The sequence below is a fragment of the Paroedura picta genome, chromosome 4, assembly GCF_049243985.1.
Source record: "Paroedura picta isolate Pp20150507F chromosome 4, Ppicta_v3.0, whole genome shotgun sequence".
NCBI classification, from domain to species: domain Eukaryota; kingdom Metazoa; phylum Chordata; class Lepidosauria; order Squamata; family Gekkonidae; genus Paroedura; species Paroedura picta.
In genome coordinates, this window is record NC_135372.1 from 28,142,981 (window position 1) to 28,163,959 (window position 20,979).

The 20,979-nt window shown below is 50.1% G+C and overlaps 1 protein-coding gene across 1 annotated transcript in view; it reads right to left on the bottom strand.

The window, feature by feature from the left end:
• PTPRS (protein tyrosine phosphatase receptor type S) overlaps nucleotides 1-20,979 on the bottom strand; it is a 257,496-nt gene that overhangs the window by 136,577 nt on the left and 99,940 nt on the right. The window contains exons 5-6 of the mRNA XM_077332102.1: nucleotides 14,211-14,399; nucleotides 7-117 (exon numbers count right to left, since the gene is read on the bottom strand). Of these exons, the coding sequence (XP_077188217.1) occupies nucleotides 7-117; nucleotides 14,211-14,399 (300 nt within the window). The remainder of the gene's footprint in view (nucleotides 1-6; nucleotides 118-14,210; nucleotides 14,400-20,979) is intronic.

Below are 20,979 nucleotides of genomic sequence, written 5' to 3' on the forward strand. Positions count from 1 at the left end.
CCCTACCTCTCACGTATAGGTTTGCGGGGGAAGAATACCGCACCCCGGCGCTGTTGCTGGCCACGCATTCGTATTTCCCCTGGTCGGTCTCTTCGCTGCTTTCAATCTGGAGGCCACCTGGATTGGGAGGAGAAACACAGAAGAGGGGGAAGGAGACGCCAGCAGACATATTAATGGGGGGGAAATTCAGGGCAGGGAACAAAGCGTGAACAGATCTGAGTTGGGTGGGCAAGGGTTATTCTGACCCGTTCCCAACAGTAGGTCTCACAAGGTCGCTACAGAAATCAAATCTCTCCCAGTGAAAACGACTCAACTTGCCTTTTCCAGTTGGCATCCGGACGAACAGGAAGCACCTGAATGCGGAAGGGAATGCAATCTTCCTCCAAAGCAACCAGGGTCCTCCCTTTCTTTCCGCCATAACTGCCCCCTCCCAATCCCTGTGGCCAATCCAAGGACTTCTTCCCATCCCCCTGCTCCCTCCTTATTTATAGACTTGCGTCTACGTGAGAGAGTCTCCCTTCATCCTTCATCCACATCCCCTGTTCCACATTTCCTCCCGGACAGAAGTAGCTTTCTGGTTTCTCTCACAGTAGTTCCATATTATCCACATTCTGCAGCTGGCCCTTCCCCACAGGCTAACAGACTCGGTTCAGGCAGCATATTGAATGCATGATCTATTTAGCCCACGCTTGGCTCTCGTGGCCCTTTCTTGCATGCCCATGGAAATGCCAATTGCTATTTTGGAGTCAGGAGGTGAATTTCTTCCAGGCCAGACTGAACAAGGATTCTGGAGTGTTTTTTTTGGGGGGGGAGGGGGCATCATCTGGGCATGGAACTGAGGTCACTGTGGGTGGGCAGGGAGTTGTGAATTTCCTGCACTCTGCAGACGGTAGGACTAGATGACCCTGGAGGTCCCTTCCAACTCTATGATTCTATGATTTCAGCTCATTTCTTCAACCAGGAATTGGCTAACCCAGGCAACCATTCAAAGCCTGGCTTAACTTGACTACAGCTGGTTTCATCTCCGCAATTCTTCAACCTGCAGAAATCCCAGAATTCTTTGCGATGGGAGAACGTCAGAATTTCCACGTTCACATGTCATGTGAAGCCACAGTTAACACTAACTCCCCCAGTCACTGATTTCAAACCATGGTTTCAGATCTACCCTAAGTAACCATCATTAGGACCACATTCGGATAATCTTCCTAGCCACAGTGAATTAAAATGGGGGGTTTGCTTGATGGATAAATCTAGATGTTGTATGTGACATCACAGAAGCTCAGCCAATGGCAAAAGGAAAGCTCTCTGCCCAAATGTAGTTGAAGACATGTTGAAGATGTGCGTGCACATTGCATGATAAGGATATGGGCCAACATTTTAGCAAACCACTGGCTTCCAGAGAACTGTCCTTCTGCCAGTGGGGTGCCAAGAGGCTCACCAGCCCCAGAGATGAAAAGACAGTTGAACAAGAGCAAATGAACAAGAAGGATCCTCTCCCTAGTGACAATAAAAGCATGTGGACTCCAACCTGCTTCTTGCTGCCCAGTGTCTGCCTTTTGAAGACCTGTTCAGGTGGGCAGCCATGTTGCGCTGAAGCAGCAGAACAAAATTTGAGTCCAAAGGAATCTTTAAGACCAACAAAGTTTTATTCAAGGTGTGAGCTTTCATGTGCCTTTGGACTCAAATTTAGTTTAGAAGACCTGTTTACCCTGGACTCTGTGATCCTTTCCATCTGGTTTATCAACCCTACATGGCCAACCCGTCATACTTCCCCCTCCATCTCCATCTATTTGGACACCCAAAACTCCCAAGGCCAGGTCCTCCTAACAGCCATCCTGCCAGTGAGGGCACAGAGGGGCAAAGTTTAGCCCATTAACTGGGGAAATAGCTCTTGATTGGTTAAAAATGTGCCAGAATTTAAAACAAGCAAACAATTTTTAATGTGTTGGTGTGCCATCAAGTTGCAGCTGACTTATAGCAACCCTGTCTATTTTTGTTGGCAAGAGAAAAAGAGAGGTTGTTGGCCACGGCTTGCCTCTACAGAACAACCCTGGACTTCCCAGTGGTCTCCCACCCAATAACTGACCAGCTGACCCTGCTTAGCTACCAAGAGTTGATGAGATCAGGCCAGCCTGATAAGAGCCAAACGCTAGTGATTTGTTTTCAAAATTCAAGATGGGGAAACATTTAAGCAACTTCCTGGCATTCCAGAAACAAAACTTAGTATGTATTTCTACAATACAATATATGCAACAGAAGTATAAAATATGCAGGTTAAAGCTGTAGTATTTCCCCAAAACAGTAGGAGGCTGGGCAGGAGGGACTGAGAACTATTAGTCTAAAGCAGAGGATAGATCCAGGTGGGTCAAAGCGGCAGTTTGAGGCCATAGTGGCTCCTTAGAGACCAACAAAGCTTTACTCAGGGGGAAAGCTTTTGCAAGCATGCCCACTGTCTCAGATACAGACCCTTCTGCATGCCCATGAATGCTGACACCCAGAATAAAACTTTGTTGGATTGAAAGATGGCACTGGACTCAGACTTTGCTCTAAGGCAGAGGAAAACCCCAACCCTAAGGGCTCCTCTGCTTAGCCGCTCCACTTTATTAGCTCTCAACGCCAACCAGGAGAAGGGAGAAGAACCTCAGCCAATCCCTTTGGGCTTTCATGTTCCTTGACAGCCTGGGGACAATGAGAGGGGGGCAAAAGTCTTCCCTCCCCATACTGGTCTTTCCCCTTCTGTATGAGGAAACACAAAGCCGAATACATCAATTTCCTTATTCCAGGCCATGGGTTTGGATCCAATCTAACCATCACTGCTTTTGAAGAGTTCTTTAAAAAAAACAACAAAAAAGCAAACACCTGAAACCAAATCTATATTTCAGTCCTCTGAAATGTCTGTGAGCTTTAGGTTTTAAAAGCCACCCCGTCCACCTCCGGCAGTGAGAAAGAGAACAGCCTCTTTCCCAAGAGATGCTGCAGCTGATGCCGGAGAAAAGGAATAATTACACACATATGGAAAAGAAAGACAGTTCAGGGAGAAAATAAATACCAAAAGAGGAACATGAAACAGGACGTGAAGCCACAACAGGGAAAAAGAGCCACACAAGTCCAGATTAAAGACTCACACCATGACACAAACGAGAACTGGTTATAATCGAGAGGTGTGCGTGAGACATTCTGGTGGGGGGGAACCAGGGTGGGGGGGGGGGCGAGTGTCCGAAAGTGTGTGAGAGTTTGCGAAGTGTTCTCTTACCTCGGATTGGAGTACCTTCTGCAAGAAAACCAAAAAGAAAAGAAAAAGGTAAGTGAAAAGGAGGTGGGGGAAAAGAGGGAGAGTCAGGAAGTGCCAGTGAGAAAAAGGAACCCCAAGAAAAGGAAGACCCTCTTTGGCTGCGAACCCTCAAATTCTGACTCTTCCAGTCTCCGGGAATGAGAGAAGGGACTCCCAGTTGGTTGAAGTGGGGCTCCCAATTGGCTTTAAGAGTGGGCAATGCTAACATTCATTCCAATCAGTTAGGAGACTGGTCTAACCACAGTGGCTGCCATTGGTAAACATACCCATGGTGCTGAATCCCTTACACTTCTGACTGTCGTCCTTGTAGATCCACAGGACAGTGTGGGGAATCTACATTATGGATTTGGTGGCTAAAAGACTGACTCAAGGAGTTGTTGGGTATTTTTTTGGGGGGGGGGCTGGATATAAGACCCACAGGGCCTCCTCCACCTCTACCGGCACTCCAAGAAAAATCAGGTCCACGTCCCTCATTAGTGGGCTACCTAGGAAACTTGTGAAGGGTCAGCTGTTTTGGGATACCACATTAGTACCTAACACGTAGCTATGTAATAATATCACCAAAAGGGTGGGCAGATTTGGAGCAGAAAAGTGCCTGGGGGTAACATGGGGCTTAATCTTTTTCTTCCTTAACATTTTTATACGCCCCCTCCCCCTTATTTTGGGAAGGATTTGAGAAACACGTTTTCCAGGATAAGCCTATATGTAGAGTAGAGGCCCCCAACTTTCTTGAGCCTAAACCTCTGAAATTCTGACCCAGCTTGATGGATGAGATCACAAAATGGCGGCCACCGGAAGTGGAGCCACCCACAAAATGTCTAGGAATGTGGTCATGCATAACCCTAATAGAGACTCTTGAACATTTCAGGCAGGCAGGGGGTCTGTTGAGAAGGCTGGAGCGTTTGAACATATTTTCCTGCCTGTACACAGTGAATCTTCAGTCATACCGTGAGATCCTTGGGCTGCAATTCCTGAATGGCCAGTTGGAAACCCTGCTGTGCAAAACCCCCTCCAGGCTCCACCCACTTTCCAGAAACACTTTGTGGCACCAGGAGAGGTGCAAATGGATGCCAGGCATCATGTTAGGGAGCCCTGGCCTCGGTCTTCCCAGGGGAAAGCTGGGGAAGGCAGATGTTCTCAGTGGAAAAGCCTGGGAGGAGAAGGAAGTTGCCCCCCCACCCCCCCACCATTGGATCCAGATGTGGTACCAAGCCATAGCTGAGTTCAGGCCCTACTCTGTCTGCTCCACCCTAAGTGAAGGGAACATCTCAACCTTGCAGCGGCCCTGAGTTCAGCCGGAAGCGGTCTTCCTTGGTAAACGGAGGTGAGATCCTTTTCCCCACTGGCGTTCAAGAACGGCTGCATGTCTTATCCAAGAACTGTATGTTAGAGAAATCTGTATGGTTTTACCCCAGTCCTAAAACAAGGCAAGAGGCAGCATGTTTTTCAAGGCAATGTGAGCTTCTCAAGTCCTTTGCAGAATTTCTAGGTGTTTCCCAATTTTTACTTCATGTACCCCACCTGCATGGCTCACCAAAGGACACTCACGAAGAGCTACATTCAAGGTACACTTCTCTGCACCATCCATCAATATTTTGGGGGCATGCTTCTCCTGCCCATACCTTTTCCCTGCCCTGTTCGGTGTTCAATGCATTGTTTTCAAGACAAGGGGTAAAACCGATTATTATTAATTATTAGTTATCGTTAAGTTGGGTGAGAAGAGGCAAATGTCATGTGATTAAAGCTGGTTAAGGATCTAGTTAGGCTCAGGTTCTAGTTAAAGAAAAAGGTTAACAAAGTCATCTAAAGACAGGTGTTAGCATCTAGTTAAGGCTGCTAGCTAATTAAGATGTTAATAGAAGCAGAGCTAGTTAGCTTATTGGGGAGGCGACTCAGAAAGAAAAAAAGAGAGGATTAAAATAAACCTGGACTGGTTTCTGCAAAGAGCATCCGGACAGTTTTCGAAATGAGGGACGTAAGGAGCAAGGGAAGAGGAGGGTAAGGAGCAAGAGGGTTAGAGATTTATTCAGCCTCGACACATCCTAAGGTCTCGAAAAGTAGAGTGGGGGGAAATCTACCATCTGTGGCATAGAGTGAAACACTTTGGGAAAGGATGACGGGGGGAAAGGGGTGTGTGAGTAGGAACAGTCATGGATCTCTCAGCTCTGTTGTTCTACATTCTGTCCAGCTGCCTAGCGGAGTTTAAGGAGGTTTTTTATGGGGACCCCCCGACTTAAGCAGCAGGGAACTAGATGCTGCAGAGAGGATGAGAAGGATCCTGCTCAGACAGAGTTTCCCACTTGCAATATCCTCACATAGTTATGAGCAATTGGACCGGCAGGGGCTAGATATGGAGGAGCAGGGTTGCTAGAACTAACTTTGGATACTGAATTCAGAGGTTCCCATCCAGTCCAGCTGTATGAGATCCTGTAATAATAGGTTAGTTCTGTCCTATTTCCAGTAGCCACTTATGGCTGTGAAAGCTGGACAATGAAAAAAATCGGACAAGATAAGAACCGATTCATTTGCACTCTGGTGTCGGAGAGGGTTTTTGTGGGTTTCGTGGACTGCAAAAGTCACAATCAAGGAAATACTACAGTGCATAAAGCCGGATCTATCACCGGTAGGCAAAATCACAAACTCTGGCTCACTTACTTTGACTATATCATGGGATCCAACTGAATGGGGAAAGCAATTATGCTAGGACTGGTCAGTGGAAAAAGGAAACCAGGCCGACAGACGGCGTGGTGGTTGGGCACGATCGAGGTGGACACTGGCCAGAGCATTGCACGGGTGAGGGAATTGTGGTGACAGCTGTGCTGTGGGGTCTCCAAGAGTCGGACACAACTGAATGGCTGACTACAACAACAACAACAACAACAACAACAACAACAACAACAACAACAGAAATGCACCACGTACTTTCAAAACACTTAGAACTGACAATCGTTACCTAAGCACACTTGAGATGACATCTAGAGGTTACTCCTGGCTACCAAGGCATCAGGTTGTCAAAGCCAAATTATTTTGAGCCATTCTGGCATTCGGCTGGCACAAGGCATAAGATGTTTAATTCAAGTCAGGGCCTCCCCACCTTTCTGTGCCCGTGGGAGCCTTTGGAAATCTAACACAGTGCAGTAGGCACCGTCTCAAAATGGCTGCCATAGGAGAAGGAGCCAGTCACAAAATGGCTGCCATGGCTGCCCTTGAGCTCCACAGAGAAGATGCTTGTGTTGTGGCGGCAGCTGCTGCTGAAGCAACGTTGTTACAAAATCTGCACTGCCAATCAACTCTCCAGCTGCCAGTAAAAAGCCTCTCTAGGCCAAAGCTCCACTGATTTTCTAAAACCACTTGGCAGGTGCCAGGAAAGGTGTTAACAGGTACCTGTGGGTACCACACTGGGGACTCCTAGCCTAAGTCAAGATTCATGCCCCACAGAATACTTCCAGAGGGATAGGCACATTCAGCCTGATTAGCAAAACCAAAGAACCGTCTTGCAACACCTTACAGACTGGCAAACTTTGAGAGCTACACTTATTTTCGTATGTGCCCATACACAGGGGACACCTGTTTCCGGAACCATCTCATGCACCTGCCTAAACGGGCTCTAGTCCACGAGAGTTCCTGTTAGAATAAAATAAAATGTTCATCTTTGTAGTGCCTATTTATTTCTACTCCTTCCCCAACGACAGATCTAAATGGGCCTATAACTGGATCGCAGGACACCTGGTTCCTTTTGCGTAGGGAGGATGGCGGGGAGGAAAGAAGTTGGAGGAAAGAACTGCCACTTCCCAAACTAGAAAAGAAGGGGAAAGCACAGGAGGAAGACACAGATGGTAGATTTTTTTTTCTTTCCACTGTTGGAATTTCACATCTAAGAAGAGCTCAGGAACTTGTTTTGTGAGAAGCAGGGGGATGGGACGAGGGGCACAGAGAAACTTGGATCAAACTTAGGAAGCCACAAGGCCTGAGAAAGACTTGGTGCCATTGGTGCATTCGCTGGCAGGGGCTCATGGGAATTGTAGTCCATGGACATCTGGAGGGCCGCAGTTTGACTACCCCTGCTCTAGCCAGTGAGTGGCACCTGCCCATCCCAGCCCCACTATGCATGGGTAGCTTTTTGTTATAAGCGCTCGGCCCCACCCACCAAGAAGTTCAGACGTCATGGACGCTGGGCATTTCCGGGGCAATGCAGATTGGCCATTCGGAGACTTACCAGTATGGGATCTACTGGTATCTTGTAGAGTGTGACCTGCTGTCCCCCCAATCTCTCTCTCTCAAGCACAGGTTTTTGGGAAACTCAACGTTTTCCCAAGGAGCAACATTGCAGGCGTTGAAACACTTGCTTGGTATGCATGAATCAGACCTCTCTACAGAAAAGACAGCCTGCAGTGCAACTCACATTTTTGGAGGCAGGTGGGCTCAGTTCCTGGTACGTCCAATTAAATAAGGAGGATTTTAGGTGGGAAAGCCATCCCAAAAGTTTGGAGATGCTGGTAGACAGCAGAAAGCCTGAGGCTGGGTCAGCAGTTGGTGATATTGTATGCTCTGGAACTCCCAGAAAGAGAGTCGGTCTGTATACATTGCTTTTCATACCCAAAGGAGTCTCAAAGCAGCCTATGACTGCCTTCCCCACCCTCTTCCAGGGCACCAAAAATGGCTCCTGCCTATCTCCTTCCCTCCCTAGTGCCCCCTGGAAGACAGCTGGGGCAGCAACCACAGCTCTCAGCTGTGGCCTTGGAGACTCCCTCCACCCTCATCCATCTGGGAGACTACACTGCCTCACCTGCGGTCCTGGAATCTGACTCCAGCCAGGTTCCTAGCAAGCACCTCTTAGATGTGAAATTCCAAGATCCGACTGCGTTCGCGCTCCAAAATGAGGGTATCAAGGTTGTTTTGCTTTGCAATTGTGGAATTGCAGGATGAATTCCTGCAAAACGTTTTTAAAACCGTTTTTTTTTTAAATGCTACAGTCAATCCAATGTTAGGACGCTTTGCAATTTATTTTTAAAACTCCTTTGCCAGGGTCGAGAGTGGCTGTTGTGGAATTCTGGCTGCAGTTCTTTATTTGTTAACCTGCAATACCCTGTGGTTAAATCCATTAGAACAGGCGGAATACCCCTACCAGGTTAGTAGAAGGAAGGAGCGCCATGCCTGCCGGAAACGCTGTTAAGGGGGAATTAGTGGGGAGGGTGGGGGGGGGCACAGGGGCACCAGCAGGCGGGGAGTTAATTTTTATGTTGGAAGGAATTGATGTATTTAAGTGGAATCCACACTTACCAAAGGTATCTGGGTGTTAAAAAAACAGGGAAAAATAAATAGAAAAGGGATGTTATAAGCCAGTTACTTTAAGAAAAGTGAAATCAAACACAGTCCACAGACAAAGACATTATGTTTAAAACAAGACCTGGATGTCCATGCGGAAGTCGTCTCCCTCCTTCAGACAGCCAAAGTAATTCCCACCCCTGGTCAAGACGAAAGGTAACATAACAAAATAATCTGCTTGGGAAAGTGTAAAAGGAGGAGTCACCCACTCACAGGCCAGCCTCTGCTTCTGCATGAGTTGCTGTTCTGAGAGCAGAGATTTGTGCAGAGATGCAACGGGCCGCCTCCTTCCAAAGAAAAGTTCACTCTGCCGTGTTTCATAATCTGCAGTGACTGAACGGCATGATCATACCCAAAGTGCAAAGATAAGACAGAATTCTCTGTCCTTAGTAGAGGTCAAATGGAAATGAGCCCAGAGCACTGATTCATACAGAGATGCAACAGGCAGCTCCTTTGAAGGTAGGAAATGCTCCTGCATCTCTGCATTATGAATGAACCAAGGGCACAATCACATCTGACTCAGAGTCAGTAGAATTAACCATTCCCAGGAGGTGGTTGATTGGAAGGTGATGTGGTCAGAAGTTCGGGAATTGCCAGGTTACGATACAAATAAATAAATAAAATCTGCCTGTGCAATATTTTTGTGGGTTCGTATTCCAGCCTGTGTGCCAGCAGCACATTTTTAGAGTCTGTGTGGCCCAGAGAGAGATACTTTCCTTCTGAAGTTCAAACTTTGCACGTGCTCGCTCTCTCTCTCTCTCTCTCTCTCTCTCTCTTAATTCTGTTCATGGAACAACTAACCGTGACTCCTCTGGACACCTTTATGGGTGTTTGCTCAGTTATTGGAGCAGCATTACACACACGCACACACACACACAAAACCAGCAGGAGTTTAAGCCTATGCTTCCCTTTCCTGTTTTCTTTGCCCTCCAGGATCTGAACACTTTGGGGAAGGGAAGGTGCTTGCTCGCCAGCTCCCAAAGGGCTGTTCTCCAGACCAAAGCTGCATAGGTTGTCATCTGTCAGTCAGACGCAAAGTGGAAGCTCAGCTTTGTTCTTCCAAAACAGCCCCCCAAAAGAGAAGTGGGGCAGGTGGCACTGCCATACCAAGGGGGAAATGCTGCACTTTCCAAAGGTCTCTTCCGTGTGCACATTAACATGCAAAGAAGCTCCACCCCAAAATAAACGCTCATAGGGCAATCCTACACAGAATTAGGCAAGTCTAATCCCATGGAAATTAGAGTGGGGCATCACCGCATAGGGTTTTACTGGCATAAGAAGAGAGCCCTGCTGCGTCCGACAAATGGTCCATCCAGTCCAGCATCTCGTCTCACACAGGGGCCAAACAGTTCCTTAGGAGGGCCAACAACAGGGCAGGAAGGCCGTAGCTGCCGATAGGCCTCGCCTCCATGAATCATCCTTTTCGAACTGTAGGAGGCTTGGAGGCCTCCCATGAAAAGAGGACGAGCCCCTCTCAGCTTCTGCCATCTCACACTCCAAATAATTCACCACTTCAGGGCAATCCCATTTACTCTAAAGTTCAATTTGTTCCCATGAAAGTGGGCTTCACACAACTGGCTTTAGTGGGGCTCCAGGCCAGGATTAAAACACCACCCACAAACCAGAAAGTGGGTCTGCCCTGCTTGAAAAATGGCTTTATCCAAGCCACTGGCCTTGGTCAAATCCACCCCCGCAAACTACCAAGGAAGAGGGAAGAAGCAGGAAGTGAGAACTGGATTATTGCCTCTGACCAGCAGCAAAGGTTGCTCCCAGATTTTCCTGCCACGGACAGCAAGTTGGTGGCCACTTAGGACATTGACACATTCCCAAAAAGCCAAAGTTGTCAATGGTGGGGGTGTGTGCTGTCCCTAGAGTTGTTTCTATAGGGGGCTTTCCTGCAGAAAGACCACCAGGACAGTTCCCCCAGAAAGCCTACTGTCCTTTCACCTGGGCTTAACCATGAAGGGTCATTTCCACCAGCTGGGCAGTTCCCACGAGTGGGTCAGTGTGCATTAAGGACTGAATACACAGCAGAACCCTTGTGCAACGGTGCCAACAATCCAGCCTTCCCCTGTGACAGCCCAGGGCTGCAAGGGGGTCAGAATTCAGCAGTGACACGCGTGGTCTTCCTGAAGATCTCAGCTCTCCTTTTAAAACAAAAAGCAAGGCTCTAGTCCTTAGGATAGCAAAGGTACACTTGAAAGCGTATGAGAATCTCAGCAGGGGAACAGCGATTTGGGGCAGAGCTCCAGGCCTTCAGGAAACAAAATCCAGAATAAATTATGCAGAAAAGGGGAGAGACCTGCATAATTACATAAGATATGTTCACAAAATATGGCTTTGCTGGCAGAAGGCATCACTGCTGCGGAAAAGATCCCCATGTGCCCATCTTGGTTTCTCGGATACGGAGTAGATGTTCGGGCAGAACCGTGCGCTGTCAGGAACGTTCATGACAAACTGACAGCTTACAGTGGGAGCAACGACTCAAAGATAGATCTCATTTCCTCCCCAGTTGTGAGAAACAAAAAGAGACTTCCAACATTTATTAGCTGTCTAATTGTAAATGACTGGGTTTTCTTCCCCCTCGGCAACCAGAAGGCATTGTTTCCAACGCAAGGCCTATCTCCGAAGAGGCGGCTTTCACGGAAGGGGATTTCTGCTAACAAGATTTCGATTCTGTCGAGGCTTCTTCGCACACCGGAGGGGATATTTCTATGAAAACGCCTTCCAGGACAGACAGATGCTAAAAACAGAGAAACGAGACCCTTTCCTCCCCTTTAGAACCATTTGGTTTCCTCGCAGGCAAGTTTACGCAGACTTCACAGGACAAAACCGACTCGTGCTGTTCCACGGGTCTACGTTTCTTTAAGCCAGATAAAAATCACAGTCGCTTCAGGGGGTCCGAATGAGAGATAGAAGCATGACACAGACACACAGCTGACACAGAGGCAGACAAGAGAGAGGGACAATGACAAGGAACGGAAAACAACGACAGGGAGAGGAAGCGCAAACAGCGACCGAAAAGCAAAAGACAGTGGAGTGAGACCACACCAGACTGAGAGAATACGTCAAAACCAGACAACGAGGCAGATGGATGCATCGTGGGGCGAAGAACACCTGCGCTGAGAGCTGTGCCTGGTGGACCCAGGGCTGCACCCTGCCTTCCGAGCCTCTCCAGCACAGCCTGGTGGCTGGGAAGACCCCCATCGCTGGCACGTGCTCCCCCTCCCTCCCTACGAGAGAGGCCATTCAACTGGCTTTGGAAGGCTTGCGGGACTCACACAATCAGGGCAGGACTCAAGGGAGGGAGGTGCTGAGGATACCCATAGAGAGCACACACGCCCCCCCCCTCCCCCCATGTGAAACCAATCCCAAGAAATCCCTGGCAGGGGGCGGGCTGGAAGGAATGACTGTCCAGGAAGTATAATCAGGTGGGTGGTCGTGTTGGTCGGAGTCCAGGGGCGCCTTGAAGACCAACAAAGTTTCATTCTGGGTATCAGCTTTCGTGTGCAGGCACCCTTCCTCAGATACACCCCCTCGGGCAGAAATGCGTCTGAAGAAGTGTGCATGCTTATGCCCAGAATTGCACTCTGTTGGTCTTAAAGGTGCCACTGGGCTCATGCTTGGTTCTGTTCAACCAGTAATACCCGCTGGACTCCCTGCTTGGGTGTTTGTTGGCTCCTCATTTATTAACACCCAGGCCTAAAATGCCACCTACTCCTTTCCTGGTCTTCCGAACGGGACACAGAATTGCTGTTGCAGAAACAGAAATGAGAAGAACATTGATCCCACAGGCTTGACCAGACCACAGTGTCCCAGGGGCCCTTCACAGATCTTATGCCCACCAGGAACGTGTCCACCACTCACAGATCTTTCCAGAGCATGTAGCTGCTGTGTTGCCTGAAAAGGAGTGACTGGTTTACTGTGGCGTGTGCGCGCACAGCTTCGGATCATGCCCACCGGAACCCTGGAAATCCCAGCACTCTGTTTGCACATGCTAAAGCTGCAAAGGTGGACGTTGCCCTTTTACAGACAACACAGAAGCCGTGTGTCTCAGGAGAATGGGCGTGATGTTGCTGAGCACCTGGTACATGTGGACGGAGAAGAGTCCCACCTCTGCTACCACTCTAGGCAAGGAGAGTGTCCAACACTCTGCTGCCGGTTTCCCGGGCTGTGTGGCCAAAGTGGTCTGCTAGTTTTAGCCCCTGGTGTTTTGCAAGTAACTGTGGCTGGCATCGGCAGAGGGGGGACGCGGCAAGATGGAAACTCCACCCTTTGGCATGGAGCAATTGCCGTGTTGCCCTGTCCTCCGTCTGAAGATGGACGCATCTTCACCCGCAGTTACCGGTGAAAGACTAGACCACGGCCACACAGCCTGCGTGGCCCAAACAGCCAGATGATTCCAGCCGTGAAAGCTTTTGAGCACCCAACAGCTAGAGCTTTTGAAGGACATGCCCAAATCTAGCTGCAGCAAGAGCTGGGCACACAGGAGAGCAAGTTTACTCCACAAGTGGTGCCTGGGAAGTCCAGTTCACAAACTGCCGGCCTCCCCAAAGTGCCAGCACAACGCGCCTGCCACGAGGGGCAACTGAGGCCACAGCAATGACCATAGAACTCTGGCCCCTTACCATCGCTTCCGGGACAATAGGTTTCTGGCCGGCTGGGGATAGGCTGAAGAACTTCGAGCACCCTTGCCAGGGCCTAGTCTGCACGTACAGGATAATGCACTTTCCATGTGCTTTGGCAGCTGGATTTTCCTGTGCAGAACAGGAAAATCTACTTCTAAAGTGCATTGAAAGTGCATTATCTATTGTGTGTAGATTAGGCCCAGGATGCAATTCCCCAGGTTGTCTTCAGGCAAGCCATAGTCACTGAATGGGCTTTGATAGGAAAGGTCAGCTTTAATGGAGGCAAAGGAAGGAAGAAAAGAGTTTTCGGGAACCAGGTAACGGACCCAGTACAGACAGCTCGGAACCGGCAGGATGCTCCGCAGTCCCGGCGTGGGCAGGACTCACTGGCTAGCTCCTGGACTCCAACCAAAAACTCATACAGTCCCCACTCCCTGGAGCTGTTTTACAGCGTTTTTTTGGGGGGGGGGGTAATCAAAATAATACAGAAAAGGAAGGCACTTCAACATGTTTTTTTAAACACTGCAGGGCAAAGGCCAGCAATACAATTTGACAGCGCGGACGTTTGCTGTGCTACTAACAGAAAAGGGAGCGGAGAGGGCTGACCCCGCGGGCAAAGTGCTTGCTGTGATTTTTCTGCCTCTGCTACAATGGTCACATATTCAGATTTGCCGGAAAGCCGCACAAAAGAGACCTGGCAGCAGCAAGTGAGCTCAAGAAATGGGTGTGGTGCCCTTGGTCTGCCCAGAGTAGCACACACTGACGATTGCTCTATAAAGGTAACGTTTCTGTCCACGGATGCCTGCTGAAACGGCTTCGTGCACATGAATCCAGCGGGCGCAAAGTGCGAGTCTAGCGGGGTTTCCGCCAGACGTGCAAGACGGGTGCCCTTCATCATCTCCAGGCGCCAGCCTCTCCCTAGATCGCAAACCTTCTGCCCGCCCCTCCGAGGGACGCCACCTTACCTGATCTCAGCTGCTTTATCCTCCCATTGCTCGCGCTGGGGTGGACGGGCAGGAAGTCCTTAAACCACGTGATCTCAGGGTCTGGGTTCCCGCTAGCTGCACACAGCATGGTTGCTGTCCTCGTCCGTTCCACCACCTTCAGCTGGGGTCCCATGTCGATGTTTGGAAAGCCGGGTGGCAGCTGGTCTTCTGTTGGCCACACAACCGAGGAAAAGGGGTCAGGAGATGAACTTGCCCTTGTCCTGATTTGCAAACTTGCTCTGAAGATGACATCCATTGTGCCCATTGCCCTCACCTAGAACCGTGTGAACCCCCCCCCCCATCATCCCTCTTCTTGTTGAGACCAGTTCTTGCCCCATCACAGTTCTGCACATTTGCTTCTATCTACTACCTTTCACAGCCTCCCCACATCCTCTCATTTCTCCCTTACCTGTTTGTCCGACATATCCCTCCCACGACCCAGATTCATAAGAACCACAGACGAGCCCTGCTGGATCAGACCAGGGAGGGTCCATCCAGTCCAGCTCCCCTCACACACAGGGGCCAGCCAGTTCCCCTGGAGGTCCAGCCACAGGGCAGAGAGGCCAAGGCCTTCCCTGATAAGAATATAAGAAGAGCCCTGCTGGGTCAGACCAGGGAGGGTCCATCCAGTCCAGCCTCCCATCTCACACAGGGGCCAGCCAGTTCCCCTGGAGGTCCAGCCACAGGGCAGAGAGGCCAAGGCCTTCCCTGATAAGAATATAAGAAGAGCCCTGCTGGGTCAGACCAGGGAGGGTCCATCCAGTCCAGCCTCCCTTCTCACACAGGGGCCAGCCAGTTCCCCTGGAGGTCCAGCCACAGGGCAGAGAGGCCAAGGCCTTCCCTGATAAGAATATAAGAAGAGCCCTGCTGGGTCAGACCAGGGAGGGTCCATCCAGTCCAGCCTCCCGTCTCACACAGGGGCCAGCCAGTTCCCCTGGAGGTCCAGCCACAGGGCAGAGAGGCCGAGGCCTTCCCCTGATATGAATATAAGGCTGGGTCAGAACAAAGAGAGGGTCCATCCAATCCAGCCTCCCCTGAACAGAGGACAGACTCAGTATGTGACCTCACGCCAGTCCCACATCCCCTCTGCTGCCCACTTGACAATGTCCTCGTGAGACTAAAGGGAGCAGGGAGAGCCCCCTGTGAGCCCCCCACAGGTACCGCCTCATGATTAATACAAGCGTGGACTCCGCAGGGCGATCGTGTGCACTGGGAAGACGCGAGTCAGAACACATGGAGAGCTGCTGAACTCCACGGCTGACCCTCCAAGCTCCACATCTGGTCTGACCCATAGATGCCTGCCCCCCAGAGATCTGCTCACGGCAGCTGCCGGGAATTGAACCGGGGACTTTCTGCGTGAGAAGCAGCTGTTCCTCTGCTGAGCTACGGCCTCTGTGCCGCGCACTGTGGTCCGCGTTGTGTACTCCAAAGGCAGGCCGCCGCATCCCCCACCGAGGAGGAGACGAGGGCTGACCCCCAATTGGCTGGCGGTGACATCATCCGCTGGAGTCGGGGCTTTGCCTGTTCCTGGCTGAGGCCGCCCTGCCTCGGCCCTCCGACGGGCGCTCGTTAATTTCATGAACTAATTAATCTGCCAGGAGATAGAACAGCCCCTCTTGACAGGCGGGGTGTATATTATACATGAGGGAGAGCGGGGGAGGCGTTTGTGGGTGTGTGTGGGGGTAAGGCCTGCAACAACTATTATTACCAAGTGTTTCTAATTAAACAAAAATGTTAATCTTGTGCCACATTGTGCAGAATTCCTCGGAGTTTAATTAAAACAACCGCGGCTGGAGGCGTGATCAGATTGGAGATGAGATCGGCAGAGGACGCCGGTCCCGGAGGTCTCGCCGACACTTGATTCCGCCAGAGAGAAAAGCTCCACACGCCCACTGGATAGCTTGCTAACCTCCTTGTTCACTGCCAGGATTTTGCAGAGGGTGGATCTGCGGGGATCTCAGCCTTCCAAGTTTCCCAAGAGGAAAGTTCCAGAGTCCAGCATCATCATCAGTACTAACAGTACAATGGTACCGCTTTACTCCCCTCTGGCAAGACCTTACTTGGAGTCCTGTGTTCAGTTTTGGTCACAAAAACTGAAGCAAGATGTAGAGAAACCGGAGCATGACCTGAGGAGGGCTACGAAGACGGTGAGGAGTTTGGAGACCAAGACATATGAGGAACTATTGAGACCAAGCTCCTTCAACCTTTCCTCATACAACTTGGTCTACAAATCTCTCACCATATTTGGAGCTCTTATCTGTATCTGTTTCCTGTTCCCTGTAAACCGCCCTGAGCCTTCGGGGAAGGGCATTATAGAAATACAAATGAATGAATGAATGAATGGATGGATGGATGGATGGATGGATGGATGGATGGATGGATGGATGGATGGATGGATGGATGGATGGATGGATGGATGAATCTTGTTAAGAGAACAGAAGAAGAGCTGATTTTTGTACCCCACTTTTACTGACCAAAGGAGTCCCAAAGTGGTTTACAAGCTGTTTTCCCTTCCTCTCCTCACAAGAGACACCCTGTGAGGGAGGTGAAGCTGAGAGAGAAGAAGAAGAGTTTGTTCTTATATGCTGCTTTTTTCTATCCAAAGGTGTCTCAAAGCGGCTTACAGTCCCCTTCCCTTTCCTCTCCCCAAAACGGACACACTGAGAGGTAGGTGGGGCTGAGAGAGCCCTGGGAGAACGGTGACTGGCCCAAGGTCACCCATCTGGAAGAACGGGAAGCAAACCTGGCTCTGCAGATTACAGTCTGCTGTGGTTTAACCAGAACCCCAAGGAGAAGGTAGTCTGTCACTTCCAAAAGTCAAGAATACAGACTCCTGAAGAGCCTCCTCCTCCAGTTTGTTTCTTCACTTCCTTTGTACTCTGCCTTTTCCCCAATGGGGTCCCAAAGCAGCCTGCCTCTCCTCACAACAACCCTGTGAAGCAGGTTAGTCTAAGAGTGAGTGACTGGCCTAACTGACACAGAAGAACAGGGATTTGAACCTGGGTCTCCCAGATCCCAGACCAACACCCTAATCCCTGCATCACTGACTCCAAGGGGTCGGGATCTCAATCGGAAGAGAGTCTCTGGATCCGTTTTCCTCAACCCACCTGGTTTTAATGGAACTTTGGCAAATTAACTGCAAAAAATTCTCTTATTTTTGCATGCTGTTCAGGGTACTGAATCCTCCTAGCTCCTGATGACAGGAAATTTCTTTCAACAAGTCCTCTGGAGTCCAAAATTTCACCTGGCATGGTCCTCACAATTTCTAGGAAAGTTTTACATCCCAGAAGGCCTAAAACCCTTTTTTTTAAAAAAGAACAATTCTTCCTCTCACCCATGGAAGGGATGTGTGCCTCGGCGATCCCCAAAGCCCAAGGCGGCGAGTAGGAGGCCAGCACCATGGCGCGGAGCGCAGGGGCACTCACCACGCCCCTTCTTTCTGCGCCGTGATCCTGGCTTCCTCCGGGCCACCTTGGGCTTCGGGGATCGCCCAGGTGGCCGAGCCGAGGCACACATCCCTAAGCTCAACCCAAAGACAAACTTCCTTTTTTAGTTTGAAAAAGTCCCTTTTGGTATCATTAATCAACCCCCCCCCTCCCCTGTTTGCTGCAAATCTTTGCTCCGTTGGGGCCCCCTCCAGAGAGAAGGCAAGCAGGCAGTGGGGCTCAGGGAGGGGGTCCGAAGAGGGAGTGAAAGGCAAAAGAAAAGGGAAGGAAAAGTGAGGTATGCATCAAAGGAGGAGGCAGGAGAGCAGAGGAAAGGTGAGCTTGCGCCGAGGAGCAAGAAGGCAGCGCTCCTGCACCCCTTGCGAAAAGCAGAGGTTAATAGATTCGTTCTCTGTGCTTTTAACTCTCCCCAGCAGTTACAAATGAGTCCAGCGCCGGGAAAGCAAAGCCAGGTTTTTACTGCTGAAAGCCGAAAGCCAAGAAAGTTCAAAAGGATACCTTTGTTTGGGAAAGGAGAGAGGTTTTTGTGTGCGTGCCCGCATACAGATAGAAAATGGGCCGAAGAAGGAAAAAAACAGAACAGAGAAATCAAGACTAAAGCATCTCTTTCGATTATCTAAATACCCGGCATTCTTATTATTTAGGAAGGCCTTTTTCTAGCCTGAGATCCAGTTGTCACATATGGTACCTTAAAAATAAATAAATCAGAATTTTGATGATCCAACTGGGTAGCCATGTCCAGGCTGAGAAATCCCTGTAAATTTGTGGATGGAGCCTGCTGAAGGCAGAATTTTGGAAGGGGGGGCGGGGCTCAGGGGGGGGGGGGCACAAGGCCATCAAGACACCCCCCACACAGCAGCTGTTTTCTCCAGGGGGTCTTTTCTCAGTAGTCTGGACACCAGCTGCCGTTCTGGGAGATCCACAGCTCCCCCGGGAGGCAGCAGCCGAAGAGCGGAGAAACTGTCAGCCAGAGGCACAAGCTGTGCTGAGCCATTTTTCTTTTATTCCCGAAAATAATCCTAGCAAAATAGGTTCTTTGTAGATGTCCTCGTAGGGTTGGAAAATTGCCCGGATGCGTGCTGGTTATTCAAAAGCACATTTTCAATACTTTCACCAGCGGCAATCCTTGGTCCATTTATAGGAGTTCCAAAGTTGCTGGGAGCAATCCAATACGCTGTGAGTCCAGATTTAGTTCAAAATATGTGGCGTGGGGAACACAGCATCTAGTGGGGCCTCCCTACACATCCCCTGTGTCGGCTACAAAGGACTTGTGTCCCTCTACAAAGGGTTTATTTTGTTAGGAATGTTGTCATGGATGAAAGGAAAATGGCTCAGCACAGCTTGTATCTCTAGCTGTCAGCTTCTCCGCTCTCCGGCTGCTAGATCCACTGATGGGGTGTGGTCTGTTTGCACCCACTTGGAGGCTGGTGACCATAGTGTTGTTGCTGTTAGTTGCGAAGTCATGTCCGACCCATCGTGACCCCATGGACAATGATCCTCCAGGCCTTCCTGTCCTCTACCATTCCCCGGAGTCCATTTAAGTTTGCACCGACTGCTTCAGTGACTCCATCCAGTCACCTCATTCTCTGTCGTCCCCTTCTTCTTTTGCCCTCGATCGCTCCCAGCATTAGGCTCTTCTCCAGGGAGTCCTTCCTTCTCATGAGGTGGCCAAAGTATTTGAGTTTCATCTTCAAGATCTGGCCTTCTAAGGAGCAGTCAGGGCTGATCTCCTCTAGGACTGACCGGTTTGTTCGCCTTGCAGTCCAAGGGACTCGCAAGAGTCTTCTCCAGCACCAGAGTTCAAAAGCCTCAATTCTTTCACAGTCGGCCTTCCTTAGAAGACACTTTTGCATACAAGCCCACTTCTGCAGGTACGGGGGAAGGGGGAGTTGCCAGTCCCTACATATTGGCATATTATTAGCCTGAAGCAGGTGCTTGGCACAACAAGCTTAACATGTACAGCCACCATTTGTCTGGGTTCAATTCTGTGGGGGAACAAGCTTACGCCATGAATAACACTTGGTTGGTCTTAAAGGTGCCACCGGACCCAAACGGAAATCTATTGAGCTTTGCAAACCTGTCCCCCTGAGGGCTCTGCCCCGGAGGGTGCCCTGAGACAAGCCAGCCTTGCCTGAGACCAGCCCCTCAGCTCCCAAGGGCAGCCCTCCAGAAGGAGGACACACCCCTCTGCTCCAAGCGACAAAAGGTGGCATTGTGCAACCCCCCCCCCCAGAGCTGAGGAAAAAGCATGGGGGGGGGGCTTAAAAGGTTTGGCAGACAGAGGACAGCAGGTGTGACCCACCCAGGGATCACCTTGTGGGTAAGAAAACAGAGAATTTCTGCCAGTTACCCAAATACTCAAAGTCGGTGGAGAAGCTCTGCAGAGGTTCCGAATATAATCCCTGTCAAAGACACACACTCCCCCCCACGCACACACACCCTTCTAGGTCAGCCATTCCCAGGGCACATTCTTGAAGAGATTAATCTCAGGGTTCATGGATCCCTGCAATCCCAGTGATCCCACTGCCAGTAAACCACCGAGAGCCCATAGAATTCCAAAGTATGTCTGTATAAATAAGTAGGTTGCCCCCAGTACCCCTCAAGCTATCGGTCCAATTCCTTTTCATCCTATCTCTCCTAGATGGTAATGCCTTCCTACTTTTACTCTCACAACAACCTTGCGAGGTGGGTTCGGCTGAGAACATGTGACTAGCACACAGTCACCCGCAAGGTTCCGTGGCAGAGTGGAGATTTGAACCTGGGTCTCCCAGATCCTGTTTATGTAGTTAGGATATTTCTGGGCCACCTCGGAGCCCAGCTCTAACCACTGAACCGCAGTGGCTCTGGGATGAACGCCCATTTCAGGAAGGATAGCCACACAACGGAGGCACACGTAAGTCAGAAGTCTACTCTCCTCGGTGCAGTGGTTAAGAGCAGTGGCCTATAAACTAACTAAGCATGACTATTCCAGTAAGACAGAAACATGGCAGGAGATCCAAGATGCCTAGGTGGATGAACAGAGAACTTCAGGAGGATCTAAGGAAGAAACAGGAAACGTTCAAGAAATGAAGGGAAGGACAGACCTCTTAAAAATGTTACTAGGCACTGTAGGTCAGCCGTCAGAGAGGCCCAAGCTGGGAGTGAGCTGAGACTGGCCAGGGAAGCCCACTCAAACAAGAAAAGCTTCTACAGATATGTGAGGAGCAAACGTAAGGGAAACAAGGCAATAGGCCCTCTTTGGGTGAGACTCTGACAGAGGGCAGAGAGAAAGCAGAATGGCTCAGTACCTGTTTTGCCTCTGT